This window comes from Benincasa hispida, chromosome 10 (genome assembly GCF_027475165.1).
Source record: "Benincasa hispida cultivar pf3 chromosome 10, pf3_genome.v1.1, whole genome shotgun sequence".
Lineage (NCBI taxonomy): Eukaryota > Viridiplantae > Streptophyta > Magnoliopsida > Cucurbitales > Cucurbitaceae > Benincasa > Benincasa hispida.
The window spans coordinates 12,974,488-12,995,981 of NC_143487.1; the positions used below are offsets into that span (position 1 = coordinate 12,974,488).

The following is a 21,494-nucleotide window of genomic DNA, read 5'->3' on the forward strand; positions in this document are numbered from 1 at the left end:
GGGTCGGCAAAAAAGTATGCACATTCATAATGAAATGAATTGGAGATAGGCAAGCCAAAAAGTTCGATGTACAATTTGCAAGAGAGAAAGACATAACAAATGTACTTGTCTACAATGTACATTAGGTGCTTCGTCTTCGGGTCATTAGGTGTATCTTTTATGTACTTATACTTTTTATATAATTGTATATTTTATTTACTTGTATTTTTCATGTAATTGTATCTTTTATGTATTTATATTTTTTTTTATGTAATTGTATATTTTATGTACTTATATTTTTCATGTAATTGTATCTTTTATGTACATATATTTTTTATGTAATAGTTTCATTTTATGTAATTGTACTTTTTATATAATGAATTTATTTTTCATGTAATTGTATCTTTTTTTGTAATTTTTATGTATCTTTTATGTGATGGATTTTATTATGTAATGTAATTTGAACTTCTTAGGTAATGGAGTCTGGTTCTTCTAATCTTGTACAACTATATCAACAAAATACACATCATTCACAATCGATATGGGATAGTTCTTCGACAGTAGTTTTGAGTTGTCGAAGAAGGGAGGCATCTGCACAACATACTATCCCATTTGATTACCATATTATTCCCTACATTGAACAGGCAGGTTTTCTTGGGGTTGTAAAAATCAGATTTATCCAACTTGATTGGCACCTCATTACTGCTCTAGTTGAGTGTTGGAGACCAGAAACCCACACATTTCATCTGCCTTGTGGGGAATGTACAATCACGCTACATGATGTTGCCATACCGTTTGGGTTACAAGTGGACGAGCAACCATTGACAGGTTCACTATAATATGATTGGAAGAATGCTTGTGAATAGCTCTTAGGCATTCTACCAGATGATCTGAAAGGGTCAAGATTGAGTATCCCCTAGATGGCATCCCAGTTTCCAGAATTACCTCCTAATGCCGACGACATCAGCATACGTAGGTATGCACAAGCATACTTTATGTAGCTTATTGGAGGATTTTTGTTCACTGATAAGTCAAATACTCTAGTGCATCCCATGTTCCTCCCGCTACTGTCTGATTTCGAGCATGCTGGTACGTACTTGTGGGGTGGTGCATGTCTTGCATGGTTGTATAGAGAACTCTGTCAGGCTACCAATGCACAAGCGTTGGAAATAACAGGCCACTGATACTACTACAGGTATGGGCTTATGATAGATTTTCAATTATAGCACCACAAGTCTAGTTATAGACCCCAGATCATCGTCCACTTAGTACCAGGTATTATTTCATTTATATATTTATTTCGTTATCATTTTATGTAGGAATATAAATTAATTGTATTTTTTATAATTTTAGATGGAGTGGTGTATTAGCTGCCTCTGAACAGTTAGCAAATATGTTGCTCGTGTACCGAAAAATATTTGACAAACTGATGCATAATCTGGTAACAAATGTATATATAAATGAATATTTAAAATATTTAGATGTATACTTATCATCATTTTTTGTTAGATTAATTAGATGCCATACACACAACAGATTTGGTCATCACTACCTGATTATTATTGTGATGGTGAAGACATCCGGTTGACCGTTAACCCTCTTATATGCTTTCATATAGTAGAGTGGCATCATCCAGATCGCGTGTTGAGACAGTTCGGTCTGCAACAAACGATACCTTCGTTGTCCTATACACTCTCAACACTACACCAGATTGATTTGAGAGGTAAGTACAACCAAGACTGGCGTCGAATCCATGCGGAATATATATCCTACTGGCATGGACAATATCATCGTTTTGCACAGGGAGAAATAACAAATGAGCCAGCTGTATCAGATGACTACTTTTCCTGGTACAATTCAATCACGAGGTGATTTATCACACCTGACGATGCTTACTATTACTGCATGATAAGAGATTTAAAATCAGACATTTTCCATATATATGATATGAATATTGTTTAATATTTATTTTTTTCATTGTACAGAATAATTTTATCGGAGATGTACAACAATACTCAGTGCCGCACAACTTACCAGAGTTGGGTTAAATGTGTCAGCAAACATTGGTCAACATAGAAAGTATTATTCAATAAACAAGACGACTCAATGTTGCTGACACCGATCGAAGACGTATTCGTCGTAGACGACAACAACAGCAGGATGAACCTAATTTAGAGGGACACAAAGACAACCCCCATGAGGGGTAAGGGCCAGGGGGTCATCTTTAAATTTCATGTAAACTTCTATTTTCAAATTAAAGAACTAATTGTAAATCTTCTTTAATATCATGACATTTTTTTTTTAATATGAGTGCAGAAGAATTATATTTTTATTATAGATTAAATATATAATTAAGTTTAATAATGAAAGAATTTGTAGACCCGATCCTAAAGTCTTAATATTGTTGTACATCTCCAATTAAAAGAAATAATTAGTCAATCTATTTTTAAAAAAAAATAAAATCGTAGACTCGGTCCACGAGTCTCCATGCGACCGATCAACCAAGTCAGCCAACGTGGTGCTGACTGGATTAAACATTAATCATGTACCCCGTACACGATTTTGCCACATGGTAATCGTGTACCCCGTACATAATTTCATTATCCTACTTTTGTCAATATTTTCCACTTCCACCTATTTTTAAAAATACTTTACCATATATCCCATTTTTGTAAATAGTTTAAAAAAACACTATATTTTTAAACTTCATCCTTTTTTTAATTGGGGTTTGCATCATTATCCTATTATCATATAGATGTCTTAAACTAAACCATTGCCACCAAACTCGTGAGTTTTTTTTTTCCATAAATTTTTACTAAACACCATTATGTTTTTAACTAAGAAAGAAGACCACACAAAAAGAGAGGAGAGAGAATTTATCTTCAAAAAAATTAAATAGTTGTCAAATTTTAAAACTACTACTAATCAATGAATAGATGACTATTATTCTACATTTTTTCCACTTTGTTGTAATGCGAAAATTTATTGCACGTCACATTATGTCTCTTAGATTTTTTTTTTTAGAAAATAATGATTTAAATCTTTATTTTGGTCTATGAATCTTGAATAATGTTCTATTTTGGTCTCTAAACTTTTAAAAATATTTGTTTTAGTCCCTAAACTTTGAATATTATTTTATTTTGGTTCCTGAACTTTTAAAAGTGTTCATTTTAGTCCCTGAACTTTTAAAAATCACTTATTTTTGTCCCTAATATATTACTTTAGTCCCTAAACTTTTATGTTTAAATCTTTAATAAAATGATGAGGTGACTTGTATCTTTAAATAACTAGGCTATCAAATAAGTTAGCTATGCTAAAAAATTTAGAGTTTCAATTTTGAAGGTGGCAAAGTATGAGAATTCAAAAGATGTTTTTAGTTCAAAATTTTGGTCGTTTAGTATTTTGGCATGTTGGTTGTTAATACTTTATTTCACCTTCATCTTGTTCAATGCATCTAGAGCTTAGTCATTCAAAAGTACAAGTTCATTCACATTTTTGTTGAAGAGTTAATATAGTTTAATAGTAGGGATTAAAATAATCATTTTCTAAAACATTTAGAAACTAAAACAAACGTTTTTGAAAGTTGAAGGACCAAAATAGAATAAAATTAAGAGCTTAGAGATTAAAATAGGGTACCAAAAATAATATAATATTCCAACTAAGAAGATTTGTATTACTATACATACTCTTTTTCATTTAGAGAGTGTGGGACAACGTGTTAGTTATTATAGTCCTAGGTTATGATAGTTTGTGTTTGGGGGTAGGTTATTTTAGTTTGGATTATAATAGTATGTGTTTGAGGTGTTAACTATTTTAGTTTGAGAATGAAGTAGTAAATACTGTAGCAAATAATAAAAAAATGATGAATGTAAAATAGTAAAAACTAGTAAATAGTCAATATTGTAGGAAATTGTGATTTTGAAATAGTGTTGACTGTAACTAATTAGAGGCTTTGAAATAGTTTTTATTAGAACAAGAGGTGGTTATTATATTTTGATGATAACTCTTATCCTAAATGTCCCTTTAAAAGTTAACACGTGATCTTAAATAGTATGTTAGGTAAGAAACCATAGCATTAAAATAACCTTTAATTAAAAGAAAAATAAGATGGAAAGTTGGTGGTCTAGCTAGGGAGAGACATTTTATCTTTTTATCACAAGTCTTCACTCTCCAAAATTGAGTTGTGGGGAAAATATTTGCTTTATAAGACTGTGGACTCGAGGGGAGTTTGGCTTTTTTGTTCAATACCCTCCATCAACCATTCTTTGCTAAAAGAGCTCCCTTTAAAGGCCTAAACCTCTTTTCCATTTGGTCAATTGAACTTTTTTATCTAATCTTTGAGGACAAATATAGCCATACAAATTAGCATCTGGATATTTCAAAAGTGTTTGGAGCAAAAAAGTGAAGTTGTGAAGTTGCAATCCACCGTATAAAGAGTTAATAAAGCATAAATTTAATATTTTTTTAATTGTGGGACCCATGAAGTCTTATGCAAGACAAAAAGTAAAATTCACAATTTCACTCTTCCGACCTCAAACTCTTAGGAGGTGTTTGGGGCAATAAGTTGATTATTATAATCCTAGGTTATTATAGTTTGTGTTTGATGTGTAGATTATTTTAGTTTGGATTATAATAGTATGTGTTTGAGATGTGAACTATTTTAGTTTGAGAAGAAAATAGTAAATCCTGTATCAAAAAATTTTTAAAAAATGATAAATGTAAAATAATAAAAACTGTAGTAAATAGCAAGTATTGCACCCAATGGAGGTTTTGAAATAATATTGACTGTAGCTAATTGGGGAATACAAAATAGTATTTAATGTAGCAAGAGATGGTTATTATAGTCTTAGGATAGTTTTTCCCTCGAACACACTCTTAAAGTCAAACACCTCTTCATTAGATATTAGGACTTGTTTGGATTGACTTGAGAAAATAGTGTTTTTCAAAAAGCTCATTTTTATTTAAACACTTTTGATAAAAACTGATTAAAATATACTTGAAAAACTATTTTGAAATGGTTGTTAAATATTTCAATTTCTTTCAAAATAACTTATTTTTTAAATTAAACACTTGAAAATGTATTCCAAACATATCTTATATCTATTATCATTCTTAACGTTACATAGAAGGTTAGATGTTTATTCCTACCTACATTCTATGAAAATCAAAGAGGGGAAAAAATTTAGGCAACTTAAACAATACATAGAAATAAGATAAAAGATAAATAAAAAAGATAAAGATAAAGAAAAAGAGAAAAGATTGATTGAAATTTATGTCTGTGACCTATAAAGAAACGCATTGGAGAGGCTTATGATTGGTCCCTGGTTTGAATAATATTCATGTGTTGCTAGCTTTTGAAAAATAGTTCTAACTAATTCACGTTGTCACATTCTCATTGGAATATTCAATGCAAATCTGACATGGTGACTTTGTTAATTTTTAATTAACATTATAATGCCTTGAAAGTTTCACATTTTTAGTACAATAATTATCGGGACGAAACTAACTTGGATTCATGATTTTATGTTAGAGAACAATTCAAATAAAAGTAATTTTGATACTTTAATTTGAAGCAAGGTTGGAATTAAAGTAATATAGATTACTAAATTACACTAAACTATTATGCATTATATCTATTTATTTAATATATATCTATATAAATAATGAACATAGTTCATCTGACATAATATTAATATTATTAATTTTGAAGTCGAAGGTTTAATTTTCCATTCTACATGTTGTAAAAACAAATTATATTTATTTGTAAAAATAAATATGATTGAATAAACTAAAAAAATGCAACTTAGAATCTGTAGTAAAGCTTTTCTAAAATTGAGTTAAAGTTCTTAATATGAAATTGATTTTTATATATTTTAATTAATATAATTTTAAATGTTTAATATAATATTTATTAGATAATATTATTAGCTTTCAAGTTCAGTATAAAAATGAACATCAAATCAATAATGAGGTTTAATTTGAAGATTTTTCAGAAATATAAAGATCGAATTCAAATATTTTACACTGCATGAACAAAAATAGAATATATATGTGAAAATAGTATTTTAATCATTTTGTATCTCACATATGATTTTATAGATTAATTTAATTTACAAAAATTAAAATCTTGTTTATTATATTTTAATTATTTATTTTGAAAATTAAAAAAAATGTTAATAAAGTTTTTTTTTTCTTTTTTGAAAAGTGTTAATAAAGTAACTTAATATGTCAGAATTTTTTTAAAAAACAAATATACAGATTTTTACCATTAGAAGTCTGAATTTTTTAGTTTGGAAAATAATGTTATGAATATTTTAGTTTGGAAAATAATGTTAGAAATAATTTTGATTTCTAATATTGATTCATATAATTTAAGTAATTGATAATTGTTATTGTTATATCCGTGATGATTAGTATAGTATTGAAGAGATAATTATTAAGTGTAAATCCCTCCATCCCATATCTGAAATTTATAGGTTCGAGTAGTGATATGAAATTGGAAAAATAGAAGGGTTTTTCTGTTATCCAAGATCATGGGTAGTTATCAATGTAATGGAGGAATTGGTAGTTACTCATAATGTGGGTAGTTATCTAAGTTAGTGGTGAGTGAGTAATTGTTATATATATAAATGATAAATAATTCTTCTTTAGTCGACTCTCTCAATCTCTACATGGTTTTTGTTTTCAAAAGAATCACATACTCTTTGTCAGTCAAGATTCTTTATATCATCAAACGATGAATTGAAGAATATATGGTATTAGGATTGGAGAACATAGATTCAAAGAATTTCGAATATTTATCATGGAATCTCTTTTACCATATATATCTTGATTGATTTAATTATCCTTTTAAAATCTATTGGTGATAATCGCTTCTACATTTGAGTCTAATTGATGCTAACAAATAAATCTATATTTCTATTTTAAAAATGAAAAATGTATTTTTACTTTCCGGAATCAAACATTTGGAGTACAAGTCAAAAATACCAACGGATAGGAGGAGTAAAAAAAAAAAAAAGAGCGCTCCACAATGAGAACACGGTGGGAAGCAAAACCAACTAATCAAAGGAGAGTATTGATAACTTTATTGCAAGCTCTATAGATTATAAATTTTAAGTTGGGGAACGAAGTATATATAAATCTATTTTCTAGGGCATGTATCCTCCGACCCCTTCATGAATTCGCCAGTTTAGAAGATCAAACCTTTGACTTTCTTTAAAAAAAATAGATGTCATGTCAATTTTCGTTGAGTTCAATTTATTTTAGCAAGTCTACATTTTCTTTTTATATCATCAACTTGAGAAAAGAATTATTGTAATAATAATTAATCCCCTCTCCTCCGATTATCTTCTCTCTAGAGAAATATATGATTTCATTAGTAACTTTTCTATTCACAAAAAAGTTAAATGTTATTAAGAGACAACCACATCTATATATTCGATGGCTTATATTATTAAAATATTAATATAATTAAATATATCTTTAATATGGTATCAAAAAAGAAGTCACATGTCTTTCACAAATTGATTATAAGTGGTAGATCATTTTGAATGATTCAAGCATTGAGTTACTAAACAACTCATTTAATAACAGTGTGAATTTTTTTAACTTGTGTTTATTTTTTTTTACTATTTCTTTACCATGGTTTCCATCTTCCCTAAAATAACATTTGAGAATTTGCAGTCCAACTCCACAAACAAAAACAACGTTTTTCAAACTAGTTTTTTTTTTTTTCTTTTCTTTTTCTTTTAATTTTTCAAAACTTGGGGAGGTTAAAATTGCAAATTTAGTGTTTATAGTAGACTGTTTCTCGTGTTTTATTACACCATGATTGAATTTTGAATTTTTTTCAATTATAGAGACCAAATTTATAATTTAACTAAAAAGAAGAAAAAAATTGTTATAGGATAATGATCATTATATGTGGCTGTGTGCATGAAGCAGGAGTCATTTTTGCTTGCATGATGACAACCAAGTCATTTACTTCAACAATAATAACCTCATAGGCTAATAAAATTTTTTTGGTCTGTCGTTTTTTTCCTAGTTAGAAGTTTTTCTACATTAATTTTTGTGTTTCTAGTTTCATTGTTTTCTTTTAATTCCTCTATTGTTTTTCTCTTTATTCCTATCGTAATAGTGGGAGGTTTTTCCCAATATTTTTTATCAATCGAATATGTGGTTTTTCGTCATAAAGTATTGTCGAAGCAAGAACAAGGGATGAGAATTTGGAGAGTGAAAGAGAAGAGAAAGGAAGTGAGACCTAGTCCGCATGCAAAAGAATCCATTTTAGTAATTTTAAAAGGTATAGTTCATTTTCGATCCAAAATTTGGGTCATGCACACGACCAACCCCTAAATAGACTATCCTTCTCTATTTAGCCATAGTCCCCACCACTCGTATTTCAAGCTTCAAAGTAGAGCCAACACCACAAGAAGTAAAAGTGCAGTAATGGATTAAAAGCAAACCATGATCTTTGATAAAAATACACTTTTTTTTCCTTGATAGAAATCGATATCTGTTAGGCAACAATTATTAGAGACCAGCCAAAGTTGATGGGAGATTCAACAAATTGCTATGCTAGATAGTGGAATTTAAAGCATTCCCTTTCCTTTTTTATAACATTTTGAGGCGAAAACCAAGCAGCTTACAAGTGGAAAGATTCAATATCTCTAAAAGGTGATACCTTTAATTTTACAACTTTTTTAAAAGTTCTCCTTGTGAAAACGAAACCTTGTTGATCTTGAACTATCGCTGAAGTTTTTGCAGTGACCACGTAATACCTTCACAAGACTGTATGTTCCACAGTAAAATACACCTGCAACCAACAAGAATTTGTTGAATTACCACTCCCATTACAGGAGTTCACACATAAGAAGCAAAATTTATCGGTAATAGACTCTTATTAGTGATAGACTCTATTACTGATAAACTTCTACCAACTCTCCGAGTCTATCATTCATAGACTCCGAGAGCTAAATCTAAATTTTTTTATATCTACAAATTTTTTTGCATTAGGATATAACTGTTAATACTATGTCTGATTGCTATATTTGCAACTTTCCCAAAGTTGAGAATGAGGTTTCATTTGTTAATGTTGTTTCTCACCTATTTCAGAACCTTTGTGTTTAGATGCCAACCCTGCAAAAACTTTCTCCCAGTTCGGTCTTGCAAAGTGAGTCCTTATCTGTGATACAGATGTGTTAACAAACACATACAAACATGCACCATGATGATAGAAAGAGGAGTTTTCTTGGAAAATTTTGAATTGATCAGTTCATGATTACCCGGCTTCCTGAAACAACGTCCACTTCTTCACCTCTAGATTGCTGAATTTGTTGCAGCATGGTGATGAGCACGGATCGTGCGTCTCCTTCCTCGTGCACACAACTTAAGTGGTTGTGCATTTCTATTATTTTCTGAAATTATTCAAATGAGATAAAGTTGATTAAATGTTAGTAGATTGGATATAGAATTGAATGATTTTCTTGTTTAAACACTGTTGACGTACGTCGTGATCGTACTCTGCAACGTCATCCATGACACCTTTAAACCAATCAAATGATGCCTGTTCCTTTGTCACCCAATAGAAATATGCTCTCTTCGGGACCTTTTGAGCATCAGTCTGCAATTATGCTTGGATTAGTTCCCATGGTAACATTTCTTTTTTCAACAAAATTATCAAACAGTTTATTTTGCTTTACTTACAGTGTGGGAGTCACTTTTTTTTATGTGGTTTAATAAATCTTTCAAAATGCTGATCATTGGAGTAGCCCCAATTCCAAGGCCTATGAGCAATAGAATATCGTAATTCTTGTAACTTTGTGCTGGGGCTCCATATGGTCCTTTGATCAAAATCTGGGGATATTGCTTCCTGCAGACACAAAACGAAGATGCTTAACTAATTCTGTATTGAAAATGCCTCGCAAAATAACTCGGAAAGAAACTAGTTTTCACTCACCTTGATTCTGAAGGAACGTAATCTGAATATAATTTAGTTTCCTGTCTAACGATACCACCCTTCTTCCTCTTTATACTGTCAGGATCACAGACCTGCATTGCCTCTGTATTTAGTGTGTAGAAATGGATATAAAAAGAGAAAAATGTGATGAACTCTATCCCACATTCTCCGGGCGAATTTAACACTATCAGAAAACACAAACAAATAAAGGGCACAAGAGCTTGACAGTTGAAATAAATTTATTACCTTTTGAAATCTGTTTCTGAGCTCAGTTGTCCAATCTCCTACTGCTTGTATATGGACACTCAAATAGTCATCTCCTGGTGCAGAAGTGATAGAGAATGGATGCCTGTATTCAATAATAAAAAATCTCAATTCAAGTTATCATTCTCCCATACATCCTTAAATAATCAACTGCTAAACATAAATAGTTCAAATATAAAATATTACCATTCAAATTTTGATATATCCGGGCACTTAACAAACATATACATTCCACTTTTTTCGTACTCAAATCCTGGAGGTTTTGTCAGGTATAGTGCTAGAACATTTCCTTCATACACTACCCCCTGAAAAAGTCCAAGAAAACCAGAAGAATTCGTTTAGTTTTCTCGGCTGAACCTCCGAGAAAAGATAAATGATTTGCAAATCTCTGCACCTTTATCACATTAACTTGATCATAAAATTCGTAGAATTTTATAAGAAGTCTCTCAATCACATACAAAAATACTGGAACTGCAACGTACATCCATGTCTGCAAATGAAGAGATGTGATAAAAGATCGTTGTTAAAATTCACTGATTTGTTCAATTTGAACTATTCTTTTGCTCATTCATTGATTATCCTTCCTGAACTTGCCATTGTTAATAGGAATGAAGACATTAACATTAGATTAGCAGCAATACGATGGCAATAGACTTACCGTTTTCTTGTACCATTCCTGAACCAGGAATATGAAGTAGCCATGAATGATCAGTAGGACATAACAGAGAACAAGCAAATGATGTGCATACCAGAAGGCATTGAAGCCTGCCAAATGTTGAAGCAGTGGAGGTAACTTGTCTTTATGCCTCCTGAATAAAGGAGTTGCCAATGTAAAGCAAAAGGCCATTATCATGATCATGAGGATTCCTGTAACACCGGGAATACTTGCAACCAAGTCAGAGTAACTTGGCTTCTTGAAATCAAAATTTGACCCAAGAATTGCCATGAATTTGTTGTTTGGGCATGAGATCAATCTTGGAAAATCACAGGCTAAGTGCATTATGACATGAAGGAAAGTACCCACTGCAATGGCTACAGCAACCACCATATGGAAATGGATATGATCATCAAAAGGGAAAATGGAGTTGAGACGTGTGGATCTAAGTTTGGTTAATGTGCCTCTACAAACAAGAAACAAAATAAGAGCCATATTGAATTTAAGAGTCTCAGCTGCTCCCTTTGCAACACTAACACAATAACCCATCACTTCAAACACCCCCTTTTCTCTATACTCCATGAATTTCCAAGCAAATAGACCCAAATTTATTGCTAGCCACAGTATCAAAACCCAGATTCTTTTCCAATTTGCAATTATAGCTTCTTCTGTTTCCTTCAGAAATTTGCTGGCTGGAGTTTTGCATCTTCCTAGAATCAGGGCTGATGCCTGAAGTTTAGAATCTTGGCTCTGCAACCTTTTTTCTTCTTCAGAGTTCCACATTGCCTTCACTAGAGTTTCCATATGCTCAATCTGTTTAAACAAACAAACCGACATCATTAAGAGAGAAGGAAATTTCATCTTTCTTTTCTTCTTAAACAAGTACCTCAATAAATCCATTGCGGTCTGGATCAAGCTCTTCCATGATCAGAGATACGAACGTTTCAGCTTCTTTCTCGAGGTTTTTCAATTTGTTTGCAGAAGCACTCCACTCCAGTACCGCCTTCACCTCTTCCCTCGAGATCTTCCCGTCGCCATTTTTGTCACACCTGAAAACACACAGTTGCTTCAGAATCTCCATTTCAGAACGAAAGAGATGTAAGAGAGTTTCATACAAGTCAAAGAATATCCGAAGCCGTGAATCTAGGTCTTCTTTTGTTAAGTCTTCCCAAAACGCTCTCAATTCTTGCAGCGTAATCCCTTTCGCTCCCATTATCCCTCTTCTTCTTGCCAATACATCATACAGTTCCCCACCAAAATCCGTTGAATCCTTTTTCATCCCTAAATAAGAAATTCCAAATACTAATTTAGCCAAAAAAAAAATAAAAATAAAAAAATGGAGATTAATCATAGAGAGAGGACTAGAACTTCACCAATGCAGGCTCCAAATTTGTCTCTGGAAAGTTTTCCATTAGGAGCTTGTTGACGAAAACGCTTCTCAGTTGCCTTCCATGCTTCCTCTTCTTTTCCGTCTTTGAAACGTTCCAGAAACCTCAACATGTTAAATCCCTTCCGTCGTCTTCTAATTCCAACGACCGGCTGAGAAGTCTCGACGACGGTCTTCTTCACATCATCATTGCAGTTTCTCTGCTTCGCGTTCACTTGGTTTAAATCTCTTAGTTCGGCGGTTTTCTCATCGGTCACCATGTGATCGATTTCAATGCTCTCCAGTACGCATTCTCCTGGATTCTGTTTCACCGTTTTTTTACATGAGCACTCCATCAGCGTTTTTCTTCAGAATTACAAAGAAAAACAATGGAGAAATGAGCTGCAGAGTTGAGATTTGGAGTTTTAATTTGTGGTTATGGAGATTTGAAAGATGAACAGAGTGTTCGAAGGAAGGTGGAATATCATGGCCAGCCTGAAAGTGGTGGTCGACGTCGAACTGTCCAGTGCGAGTCAATCTCGAACGAGAAGTCTATATAAATAATAAATTTAAATCCTATTGTATTGGTACTTTTATTTTGGTTTTTTTTTCAAAGACAAATAATAATAATAACAACTAGGTGTATCACCACATATATATCATTAAATTATTTAATCATAATTTGTCACATGTCAAAAATTATATGTGTACGATGATAGTGTGATACGTCCAAGTATTACTGTTATTTCTTTATTTTATTAGTTAGGGTACAAATCTTTAACTTCCCACACATATTTGATGTTGACTTATTTGACATGGTCATCGTTTTAAAAGTTTTATTTCATTTTCTACTTTTCTTTTCTTCTTTTATTCAATAAATAAAAATAAAAAATTAAATCATCAAAGTAATTGATGTCTTATCTATTAAGTTATCTCAAATTCACAATTCATTTTTTTATATAGTTTGGTTTTTTGTTTTCTTGATATTGTCACAACTTAATTGAGTATAAATTTATTTTAAAATTTATAAATATAAATTAAAACAACTCATCTCTTTTAGGTCCCTTTTTATAAGGTGTATCAACTAAATTGAGTATTTTATGAACCAAACTATAAAATATAAAAGTATCAAAGAAAAAAGTCAAAAAATATAGAGACTAAATAAAAGTTGAAGGAAATAACTTTATAGTTTTAAGAATTTTCAAAGTATATGTTTTTTTTTTTATCTTTCAAAATGTATCATTTCAGTCTCTAAATTTAAATGTGTATGGAGTATTTTTTTTATTATTGTTTTAAATTATGATATTATACTTTTTATAAGAAAATAATTAACAAAATTTATCTATTGTATCTCGTTATTTCCTCTTTCCCATCTTCTACTTCCTCTCTCATTCTACTTTCTTCTTATTTGATCATCATCCAATTAAAGAAGAACGAGAAAGTGACAACGATATCATAAACTTTTTGTGGAGCACTTTGTGAAGACCTAATCGTACAATGGAGGTCCTAGTAGTGCCGTAGAGAATCCAAGGAGGACTCCTGTAGAGGATCTAACAATATCATAGAGTCCTAGTTGTAAACCCCCTAAACTTGTTTTATTGGCTAATTATGTTTAAGTTCTCTTAATTATGTAATTAAGCTCTTGTAAGTATGTACTTATAATGTTTGTATTATTTGAAGCGTGTAGGAAGCTCAATGTATGTATATGTATGATTGAATGAGGGAAAATATTCTAAGTGTTAGGAAGCTATACTCTCTGGTACTTAAAGGATAGGAAATATGTCTGGCGTGAAATGTTAAGCTCTCAGGTGAAGTAGAAAGAAGTTAACACTTAGAGGAAAGTAGGAATTTTATGCATTAGAGCTATGACACGCTATGGGGCCAGCTTTGTTGGCGACCAAAAGTCCAAAGGGGACATTATGGCTAAGTATAGCTATATAGTACGTGGAAGGTCATGGAAGAAGTAAAATGGCTCTTGCATGACAAGGAAGCATTGAGGTTGGTATAGAGGAAGTATACAACCAACCTTGTTTGTAAATAGTAAAGGCTAAGTTGACAAACGGGATGGTTGTGGACCAATGCGTCGAAGGTGACGTTCAGAGGGTACAACGTTGAATAGGAGTATGCGATGACGAAGAAAATGCTTAAGTGGCCGTAAGCCCATGCGAACGGAGTTAGGTTGGAGTGCACAGCTTAATTAATTAATAAATGGGATACGTGGCAGCATTAGAAACGTTGGATTGAAGATTAACATGCCAAGTGGCATTTAATTAAGATGAGCCTACATGCAAGCCTAAGTATAAATAGGCCTTGCGAAGAAAATAACTATTTTGCCAAAAAATTTCTCACACTTAGAGGTAGTGTTATTGCCATATGAAATCTTGGAAGGAATTGAAGAAGTTCCTGGCAAGTTCGAGAGATTAGGGGGATTTTTAGTTTATTCAGAGGAATTAATGCTCAAATTCTAAGGTAGGAGAGTTTAAATGTTTATGGGCAAATTCACTAAAGGAAATCTAGTTAGTTAAAGACGAGAAGTAGAGTTATGGAATCTAAAAGATTGAAATCTGAAACGATATTATGGATGAATAAGTAGGCAGCTACGTCTGAAGAATAAGCAAGCAGTTGACCAACCGATGATATGTGTTGGTGTGAGCATTGACATAGTATTCACAGTCAAGGCGCATTAGGTACCTAGCATAGTGTATGCTCATCACATAGGCTAAGAAAGGTATTTTAGTGCCTATCTGAGCACTGTGAGGAAGGATCGCCATTCTTTAGCCAACCTATAAGGTAAAACGCTAAATATAGCTGATGCGATGAGATGGTTAGGATGCAATGAAATTAGGCATGTTGCGATGAATTACTAGTATGTGATGAAGTTAAGTTTATGCATTAAGCTCAAACAGGAGCTGATTATACTGACCAAGAAACTTTTCCTTATTTCAAGGTAGGAGCACTTATAGACCCTTGGATAAGTAGCTTAAAATAGTGAGTGACTAGTTTTCAAAATGTTTGCTAAGTGTTTTACTTATGAATTTCCAACGTATAGTCATCTTTGTTTTGATGTCCCAACGCATGCTTCTAGTAAGGGAGTTAAACACATTTTGATGATTTAAAAGAGTTTTTTTTTTCCCACTTGTAACTTCCATGTGCTTCACTTGAGTTTTATCCCATGATTTAACATTTGAATGAGCTATCTAGTGATTCTCTTAAGTATGATAAGTATGATGTTTTAAGATGTTCACTTGTATGTTTAATACATAAAACCTACTCTTAAGTATTAGTATCGAAGGTATAGTAAGGTACCCAGCTGCATGACGATCCTTGCTACTGAAGGTATGGTAAGGTAAGCAAGAACCTACTCAGTTTTCTGTGCACATAAGATCTATGTTATCGATGTTGATGAGATCGAGCAAAAGAGCTCTCTCTCAACTAAGGTTATTAGGGATTGAGCAAAAGAGCTCTCCCATGTGTTCAGGCAAAGGAGTAGAGGAATTTTATAGTGAATGTTGATGAGTTTATTCCAAGGTTTTACATGCTATGATTTACATTTTCTAAATTTTATTCCCGGATCCTGGAATGTAAATGTAAATTTTTGTTATAATCATGTTTACATCATGAGTTACATAGGTATATTTCTTTTAAAGAAGTCACTCACTGGTCGTTTTAAGCTCACCCTTCTTTCAATATTTTCCTCCTCAGGTAACGGCCGACATCTCGAAGCCTAGTAGTTCTGTCAGTGTCACTTCTCAGAAACCTCTGAGAATTCGAAGTTTAGGTGGCTCATCATGTCTTGTTAATTTTGGTTCTTATGTTCATATTGAGGAAGTCAGGGTAGAGCTTTTATATATATATATATATATATATATATATATATATATATATATATATATAATTGTTGTAAATAAACTTATTGGATCTTGTAACAGTGATGCATCTATATAAGTGTTTTGCTATATGAAAATCTGTATGTTTATGTGGTCGGTTATAGGATACAAATTGTTTATCAAGTACCAAGAGCATTGGTTCATGGAAGTATGTTGACATAAATTATCATAAGAGAGTTAGCAATTATTGTCTTCACAATTATGAGAGTAATTCGGGAAGGGGTGTGACACTAGTAATATCATGAAGGACACATGAAGGATCTAGCAATACTAAGAAGAACCTTTGAACTTATGTACTAAGCTAAGTGGTAGTCGGTCTAAGTTCATAATAGATAGTTCATGAAGAAGTTGGTAGAGAGTAGGGTGGGTGAGGCATCGATATGTTGCTGCTTTGGGTAGTGGTGTCATCACCGCCCGAAGAATAACAGTTCAACAATTTCATGAATTAAAGAGGGGGCAACTATGAGCCTAAATGCCCTATACATAAAACGAAACCTATATAAGTGATAAAATTCATTCATTAAAAGGTATGCCGAAAATACTCTTGACTACTCTCTATACCACTACTCTTCTTAACCCTTACTTAAACATTAGAGTATCAGTGATGTAACACCATGTCAGTATTTTATTTATTTATTTATTAAGGCATCTGTGTCATTTTTTTCTCAAAAGTAAAAATTCACTAGTGGATCATTTGTCATTATCAACAATTTATATAAAAATTATAAACAAAAAATAGAATTAAGAATAAACATTTTATACTTTTAATTAATTACAATGATTTATATTATATTTATATGTTCTTTTTTTTTAATATATATTGATTTTTATTGGAATGTGAGACCTAAATTGTATTATATTCATATTTTCCATATTTACTTTCGATATGATTTTGACTAGGTGTTCAAATAACCCGACAATCCGAACAATCCGGACTACACAACCCAAAATATAAGAGTTGGGTTGGGTTAGTTTTGTTCTTGGGTTAGGTTGGATTGAATTTTTCTATTTTTATTGGATTGGGTTGGGTTGTAAGTTGGCTAAAAAAAGATTTGGATTGACCCAACCCAACCCAAATTATATATATATATATATATATATATTTACTGTTGGGTTTTATGCCCTAAAACTCGTAGATAATACATGCTATTAATTGACCGTAATCAATAAAGAGTTATATATGTTAATTTATAAATGTTATTGTTTGTGTTGTTTGTCTATTTTGTCTTAATAATTCTAAATCCAATAAACTAACATCTAAGGTTGCCTTATGAGACTTGAATGGTATGTGGTTACATACAAAGTTCAATGTTCAAGATACAACTTAAAGAATCTATAGTATAAGAATAAGGCTCGAACCTTATCCTGGTAACACTATAGATATGACTCACTTTGTATTTGATACAAACGCAATGATCCAATGAATTCGTGTAGTTGACATGTGAATGGAGGTATCCTATGCAATGAGTTTACATAAGATTGGACCACGAAATAGTAATCACTAGCTCTTTGTTTAAAGTTTGATTTCGTTGTATTGATTAATTTTTGAATTTTTAATATTTTTATTTTAAAATTGTTATGATATTTGTCTTTGTTTAAAGTTTACAATAAATATCATAGATATTTGATATTTAGCATCTTAATTTTATGAGATATTAATTATTAGTTATGTGTTCTATATAAATTTACATATTTTTCATTAAAAAAAATTATAACCCGATAACTGAGTTAAAAATTTTATTTGGGTCATTTTGATAACCAATCAAACCAATTCGAAATTTTAGATTGTCCAAAAAATACCCTCAATTCAATCTATGTATACCCTTAATTTTGCCCCTAAATTTTAGAGGAGACAATATAAATACTTTAATTTTGGGACGATTGTAATCTGAATTTTTTTGAACCACGTAAGTTTGTGGTACCACATAAATCAGCAAAATTTTGTTTTGATTATCCATTACTACGTTTTTTTTTATTTTTATCTTTTATCTGTCGATTTTTTTAAAAATAAATCATTCGAATTCATAAATATTTAAAAATGTTACATTCACTAAAGAGGGTTTTAATCGGCAACCCTGCTGTCAAAGAATGACATTATTCTTTTTTATTGATGTTTTGGATCGCACGTCTCATATACGGATATGCGAATTATAAAATAATAATAATAATAAAAACCCTCCTACCAACTCAGTTAGTTACTTTGATATTTGGATCTCACGTCTCGCTCCTAGATTTTTTTAATAATAATAATAAATTAAGAAGAAAAAAAAACAACATTTTACTAATAGTTCATTAATTAAATTAAAAGTTTAGAGTTTGTTTGAGATTGATTCTTGTAATAAATTAGAGTGATAGATTTGGAAATCCACCAATTGTATTGTTTGGGAAAAAATAATTGATGGTTGGTTATCAATTTAAATTTTATATCTAATAGAATCATAAACTCTTAATTTGTGTCCGATCAAGAAGTTTGAAACTTGAAATATTAACCCGTTTAATAACCATTTTGATTTTTAGCTTTTTAATTTTATAAAATTAAACTTATAAACGTCATTATCATCTCTTGATTTCTTGTTTTATTATCTACTTTTTACTATTGTTTTCAAAAATCAAACCAAATTTTGAAAATTAAAATAAATAATTTTTGAAAATTTATTTTTTTGGAATTTGGTTAGGAACTCAATTCTCTTGCCTAAGAAAGATAAAGAATATTATAAAAAATGAAGAGAAAATAATCAAAATTTTTAAAAACCAAACAATTACTAAACGCGAAACGAGACATAAGTAATTTTAAAGATCAAAAGATCAAATATACCTAAATTTTAAAGTTTATAGATTAAAATAAATTATAATTTCATTTCATCACTAAAAAGTTATTTTATTTCTCGAGTTTCAAAATATCACGATTAAATTATGAAGCTTTCGCGATGATTCAACAACAAAATATCTTTGTCAATTTATAATATTTGCCTATTGATGTGACGAATCTTTTATCAAAATTACTCTCTCTCAAACAGCTTTTTTTTTTCTCTTAATTAAAAATTTTATTACAACTCAATTTTGCACCTAATCAACCATATTTTGACAACCATCCGTCTGACTTATCAACAAATAAATAAATATACATTTTTGTTTTTCAAAATCCATAATACACTGTCGTTTTTATTTTTTATTTTTTGTAAGAATTGTGTGTCCCTACCTCGAATGAATTATCTATCAGCTCACTAAACTTAAAAATGATATCAAACGTTTGTCTTTTTATTTTTATTTTAAAAATTAAATTTATAAATATACTTCCACCTCTAAATTTATTATTTTGTTATCTACTTTTCACCAATTATTTAAAAAATGAAGTCAAATTTTAAGAACTAAAAAAAAGTAGCTTTCAAAAGGTTATTTTTGTTTTTGGAATTTGGCTAGAAATTCAACCATTGTACCTAAGAAAGATGCAAATCATGATAAGAAATGAGGATGGTATTGGCTTAATTTTAAAAACAAAAACAAAAAAACCAAATGGTTATAAAAAGAGCCTAAAAGATAAAAGTGTTACGTTTTGAAATTTAAAACTAAATGAAAATCAAAAATCAAAATATAAGTGGTAACATTTTCTAAATTTAGGTACCAAATACAAACTAGACTCAAAACCTAAAAATCAAAAGGGTGTTTCCTTTTTTTTTTTTTGTTTTCTTATTATATATAGGTTTAAATATTATTTTGGTCCTTATAATCTCAATTTTGGTCTATTTTTGTCCTTGTATTTTCTACTTCGATTTAATTTGGTTTTTAAACTTTCAAAAAATGACCTTTTCAATCCTTTAGAAATGAAAATGAAGGGACCAAGATGGTCATTTTATCATAATATAAATGACAAAATGAACATTTGGATAGCAGAATTATCAAAATGAACCAAAGTTGAAAGAATTGGGACCAAAATGAACACTTTCAAGGCATAGAGACCAAAATGAACCAAACCCAAAGTATATGGACCAAAGTAATATTTAAACTTTATTTTTAGTATAACATGGTGGGGAAGTTTCGAACTACGAACCTTTGAATCACTTGTATTTCTTTATATTATTATTAGGGAAAAAAAAAACCTTTTTGGTCCCTAGATTTTGAATCAAGCTTCTATTTGGTTCTAGGTTTCGAAATGTCATACATTTGATTCTTAAGTTTTGAGTTTGGTTTCAATTTAGTCCCTAAGTTTCAAAATATTATAATTTTACCCTCGAGATATGAGTTTTATTTCAATTTGGCCCCTAAGTTTCAAGATTTTACAATTTTAAATTCAATTTTTCATTAAATACTCACTTCCAATCATTGACATTAATGTCTCTTAATTTATTTAAAACAATCATGAAATGAAATTTTAAAGGATAAATATCAATTTATACTCCTGAACTTTGGATGTTGTACAAATTTAAACCCTAAATTTTGAGGATTGTTTCAATTTAAATTTCAAATTAATAACTGTATCCATTTAAACCTTGAATTTTTATAAGTTTATTAATTTAAACTCTGAACTTTCATAATCATATCAACTTAAACCCTCCATTATGTTTTATTTGGATACACTTGTATGAATGTTCAGGGTTTAAATTGATACACTTATGAAAGTTTAGGGTTTAAAATGATATAATTATTAGTTTATGGTTTAAATTAGTAAAAATCCTAAAGTTCAAGGTTTAAATTGATACAGCTTTAAAAGTTTAAAGTTTAAACTATAATTCTTAATTTAGGGTTTAGATATAATCCTCAAAGTTTAGGAGTATAATTGATATTTGCCCAATTTTAAGCATAATTTTAAACGTGATGAAAAATAGTGAAACTTAATTAATTATAATTATATTGATTATTTTAAATTTATTAACATACATTAACACTAAAGAAGGGAAATGAGTATTTAATGAAAAACCAAGGTTCAAAGTATAAATCTTTAAATCTAGAGACCAAATTGAAAAAAAAAAAAAAATTCAATTGTCAATGGTAAAGTTGTAATATTTTGAAACCTAAGGACTAAATTGAAACCAAGTTCAAAACTTAAGAACTAAAGCTCCTTTGGGTGACCTTTTGGTTTTTTGTTTTTGATTCTTAAAATTAAGCCTATAGAAATTTCTTATACCTCTAAATTTCTTCGTTTGTTATCTACTTTTTGCCCAAAATTTAAAAAAAGATAACAATTCACAAGAAAAAAAGATAACAACCCAGCCTTAATAAAGGCCCCTAAATTTCATTTTTGTCCAGTATTACTATTATTTAAAAAAATATTTAAATGACTTCTTAATTACACAAAAATTAGGATCCAATTACCTTTTTATTTTCAATCTATAATTAAGTATATATATTTTAAAAAAGGAAATTCAAAAGTTTTAGGGATGCATGTGC

General features: G+C 30.4%; 1 protein-coding gene and 1 pseudogene across 1 annotated transcript; one reads left to right on the forward strand and one right to left on the reverse strand.

The window, feature by feature from the left end:
* The first annotated feature begins 455 nt into the window (after nt 1-455).
* Nucleotides 456-2,186, forward strand: LOC150033111 (serine/threonine-protein phosphatase 7 long form homolog; annotated as a pseudogene).
* Nucleotides 2,187-8,451: 6,265 nt separating this feature from the next.
* LOC120089320 (putative respiratory burst oxidase homolog protein H) lies at nt 8,452-12,850 on the reverse strand. The gene is made up of 13 exons (XM_039046755.2): nt 12,230-12,850; nt 11,972-12,137; nt 11,743-11,905; nt 10,860-11,669; nt 10,596-10,691; nt 10,388-10,506; nt 10,184-10,286; nt 9,938-10,029; nt 9,685-9,850; nt 9,488-9,601; nt 9,264-9,395; nt 9,085-9,163; nt 8,452-8,794 (listed from the first exon to the last, which is right to left on the reverse strand). Exons 1-13 carry the CDS (start codon nt 12,576-12,578, stop codon nt 8,682-8,684), a joined length of 2,502 nt encoding a protein of 833 aa, XP_038902683.1. The 5' UTR covers nt 12,579-12,850; the 3' UTR covers nt 8,452-8,681.
* Nucleotides 12,851-21,494: the final 8,644 nt, after the last annotated feature.